Below are 4602 nucleotides of genomic sequence, written 5' to 3'. Positions count from 1 at the left end.
TTAAACCTTATCTACTACTTAATGGGTTTTTGTTTTTCTGCCTGAGTCATCCTGGGAGACATAAGAGGAAATCCCTTGCTAATCAAATCTCTGAATAGGAGACATAGGTGAATTTTCTTATCTAAAGACTACATAGTAGAATCCTGAAAAACTAGCCAGAAGACTTTTGTGTATTCCTTTAAGGTCTGGCAGGTGGAAAACTTGACTAGTTTCAAAACAGGCAACCTGGATGAATTTCACATCTAAAGGCCAAACAATAGGAAGTTTGAGTGATTCTTTAAAAAGCTGAATAGAAGGCTAGGTGAGATAATAAAATGGTAAGATTTGGGTTATCCTCCATCCAGCAGTGAGAGAGACTTTGCGAAAAACAGCCCTTTTGTTTTTATCAGTCAGTAGTCAAGTCACTTGACTTCAGGGGAATTTTTTCACCCTGGTGCAGTGCTTGCTTGTCAGGGCAGGCAGGCCTTATGCGTCTGAGGAGGCCTATTATAAGCTGAAAGTTGCTCAGAATATTTTGATATTACAATTATACAAAAAAGGGAGGTCATAACATAAGCTAGCAGTGGAAAGTCCGATTTTTCAGAGCTTTTCCCAATCTACCCGGAATCTGTCAGACGATAGACGTTGCATAGCTTGTGTCAAATTAGCATCCGTTCTTCCATTCTGCTGATAAGTTGTGTCCATATCTTGGCTATCGTGAACAGTAGCCAGGTGAATGCAGCTCTCGCTGGTGACTATCCTCATTTCCTTGCATAATTGGAATTACTGAATTACATGGTAATTCTAGTTGCAATTCTTTTTATTTTCTATTTTATATATCTGATCACATTTTTGTTCTTTTTATACCAATGTTTCCTTCTCTCCTCCCCCCCTCCATCACCATAGCCCCCCCATTCCTCCCCCTTCTGCTCCCTTTCTGTCCCCCTCCCCTGGTGCTCTCTGGTTTATAATTGTCTCTTTGTTTTTGTATTTTTTTGTGTTGTAATAACAATATACTTGCCCCCCCTGTCTTACTTGGTTGGCTTAAGTTCCTCATATAAGTGAAACCATCTGATATTTTTCTTTTTTTCTTCTGCCTTATTTCACTGTGCATAATCCCTTCATATATGTGTGTGTGTGTGTGTGTGTATATATATATGTATATATATATATATATATGTGAAGGTGTGTATGTGTATATGTATATATATAGATAGATAGAAAGATAGATATTTATATCTATCTATCTATCTATCTATCTATCTATCTATCTATCTATCTATCTATCTATCTATCTATTTATTCACATTTCCTTGATCCAATCACCTAGTCTTGGGCATGTGGGTTGTTTCCTGAATTTACCTATTGTAAATACTGTTGCAATAAACATAGAGGTGCATGTATCTTTTTAAATAAATGTTTTTGTGTTTATTTGTAATTCTTTCTGAGTACTCCATGTCCTTTTTCAGAGTGCTTTCACCAATTTACATTTGCACCAACAATGTAAAAGGTTTTATTGATGATCTCCCAACAGGGGTGAGGTGGTAACTCACTGGGGGTTTCTTTCCATTTCCTGGTGATTAGTGGCTGTTGAACATGGTATCATGTAAACAGCAGTGACTCTTGAACACATGCCTGTTTAGTTCCACTGCCCACTTTTTTGATCTGACTGCTTTTGTGCTGTTATGTGGTTGTATGGATTCTTACTATATTTTGTATATTTATCGCTTATCCAGTACGTATCTTGTAAATATTTTTTCCTAGTCCATAGGCTACCCTTTCCTATAGTTGATAACTTCTTTTCTGTCATGGTTTTTAGATTGATGTGGCCTCACTTACTGATTTTTGCTTTTGTTGCTTACACTTTGGTGTCTTAACAAAAACAACAACAAAAAGATCATAGCTTAGATCAAGGTCAAGGAGTTCATGTGCTTCATGTTCTTTTAGGAGTTTTACTTTCTTATGTAAGTTAGTTTTAAATTAATTCTTTAATTCATTTCAAGTTAATTTTGTGAATAGCATAACCAGGAAATGGAAAGAAACACCCAGTGAGTTACCACCTCACCCCTGTTGGGAGATCATCAAAATAAAAAATAATTTTATTTTCAGCACGTGACCACCCAGGCTTCCCCATATCATGTTTTAGACTCTCCTTCCCCAGTGATTGTACTTTGTTCCCTTGATAAGAGCTAAGTAACTCTATTTTTGGATTTTTTTTTAAGCCTTTGATTCAGCTGCACTAGTTTAAGTAGTGTCTGTTTCTATGAAAATCATAAAGGATGCCCAGGCTGGCAGGGCGGGCTATCTGTCCTGCCCTGTCCCGCACCTGTGCCGCCTCTCACAGCGGGACCCTTCCAGCACTACTGGGTGAGCAGGGGCCTACTCATTTAGTCTCCCCAGCAGGGAATCCACTGTGCTCAGGCCGTCACAGGGGTTCCTGCACCCCCTTTTGGGCTCTCTCAGCCCAGCCTCCCCCAGGGCATTTGCATGAGGCCCCCAGGGAGGAGCTGCCCCCTGTGGTCTGAGCTAAAAGGCCAGCTGGGCCCTGCTCCCTCAGGGGCCCCTCAGGTCAGCTTGTCAGCATGAGGTTCCCTGCAGAGCTGCTGGGGCTGCTGCTGCTCTGGAGCCCAGGTGAGGCCCAGGGCAGGGGTGGCCCCTGGGTGTGAGGGGAGCACAGGGGCCGCTCCTGTGTGTTCTGGGCGCACTAGACACAGGTCTCAGTGTCTGGGGAGCTGCAGGGAATATTTCAAGCTGTGAGATGTAGAACAGCCTAATAGTAAGGGTTTGTGCTCCAGTGAGTTCTGACAGAGAAAGAGGGGAAGGTGGTGGGAGAGGCTAGAGACCCCTGTGTGCCTACAAATCTGGTTTGCAATTGGATATGTTTTGTGACAATCAGTATCACGTATAACATGATGTAGCCTGAAATAATTCGTAAAGGAAAACAATGGAAATGGTTCATAGCATTTGTCCTTAAACTTATATTTCTTTCTTCTATTTCAGGCTCCAGTGGGGAGGTCGTGCTGACCCAGACCCCCCTCTCCCTGGCCGTCGCCCCTGGGGAGCAGGTCTCCCTCTCCTGCAGGGCCAGTCAGAGCCTCGTCCATAGTAACGGAAACACCTACTTGAGGTGGTTCCAGCAGAAGCCGGGCCAGTCTCCAAGGCTCCTCATCTATTTGGTTTCCAAAAGATACAGTGGGGTCCCCGACAGGTTCAGTGGCAGCGGGGCGGGGACAGATTTCTCCCTGAAGATCAGCAGGCTGGAGGCTGAGGATGCTGGAGTCTATTACTGCGCGCAGGGTACACATGTTCCTCCCACGGTGGTTGAGCCCCGAACAAAAACCTCCGTCTGAGCCTCCCACAGCCTGCAGGTGCTGCCTCTCTGGGGCGCAGGCTCAGAGGCCTGGGTGTGAGAGGGAGATGATGGGGCCCAGGCAGACTACTGAGTGAAGCTCAGGGCTCCACACCCTGGTACCTCACAGGCAGCCCCTCTCCAGGCCCGTGGGCACCCAGCTGGGCCTGCACAGCAGCAGGGAGATGCAGGGACCCTGAGCATCAGTCATGACAGAGTGGGTGAGTAAGGCACCCTGTGCTCCCTGCCTGCATGCAGTGGGGTCACCCCAGAGGGGGCAGCAGGGGGAGTGGCAGGGGTAACACAGGTGGAATTCTTGTTGAGTTATTTCTGGTTTTCGTATATACTTTGGATGATATTTGATATTATTCAGAAATCCCTATTTCCTACTTTTTCCAGCTTCCTGATTTATTTTATCATTTATCTCTTCACGCAATGAAAACGCCCTGAGATCACACTGTACACAAAACGAGATTCCCTACTCTGCTCCTGGGGCTAAGGGTCCTCTGGATCCCAGGTAAAGGCAGAAGGAGGTGAAACAGTACATGGGGCACCGTGGAGTTCATGGTGACTCACCTACATGATGGAGATGGCATCGGTAGGCTCATAGCTTTGGGAGTAAATATCACCTCTATCATTCCAACAGGGTTACACTATTTATGAACATACTGAGCAAATACTGCGGTAGTTGAGCCAAAATCAGAAGCCAATCCACCGAACCAGATGTGGAACAGTTTTTCAGGGCTTGGTTGTTTGGTGTCTTGACTGAATGATGCTGAATGACAACAGGAGACGTCCCCTTGCTTAGTGTTGACTTGCATAGGTTTATCCATAAACCTTGCTGCCAGATCTGAGCTCTCATTTTGCAAACTTCTTCCAGACCTTTAATTCAACAGCTATGTGGGGATCCATGTAAGTCCTCATGTCTGGCCAGTTCTCTATCTCCAGGGAGTGGCCGACCTGTGTCCTGATTAGATATGTGCCACTTCAACATTTGTTTCAGAGTCCCGTGTAAGATGGGCTGTCATTGGGAGCACGTACATTTATTAGATTATTAATATATAATACCGGCATTTCCATAAACAAACCCGGAACTTTGTTTAGATGATAGGGACCTCCCAGGAGGCTCAAATCCACACTGATGAACACTATTCAGGTCAAGGGACGTCAGTGGTATGGGGACTCAATGGCACATCATGTGGATTAGTGAGCCCCTGATCCCTTCAGCCCAGTCCCAAAGGCACCTCTGTTCTAAGATGGACTGCTGAGATCTA

General features: G+C 44.9%; 1 gene segment (V, D, J or C); it reads left to right on the top strand.

Annotated features, from left to right (window-relative positions):
* Positions 1-2547: 2547 nt before the first annotated feature.
* LOC101619933 lies at positions 2548-3329 on the top strand. The segment is given in 2 exon segments: positions 2548-2610; positions 2980-3329. Coding segments are annotated over 2 exon segments (399 nt in total).
* Positions 3330-4602: the final 1273 nt, after the last annotated feature.

This window comes from Condylura cristata, unplaced genomic scaffold, assembly GCF_000260355.1.
Source record: "Condylura cristata isolate star-nosed mole 26May11 unplaced genomic scaffold, ConCri1.0 scaffold00020, whole genome shotgun sequence".
NCBI classification, from domain to species: Eukaryota; Metazoa; Chordata; class Mammalia; order Eulipotyphla; family Talpidae; genus Condylura; species Condylura cristata.
Note: the sequence above shows the minus strand (reverse complement) of the source record. Positions and strands in the feature narration are given on the sequence as shown.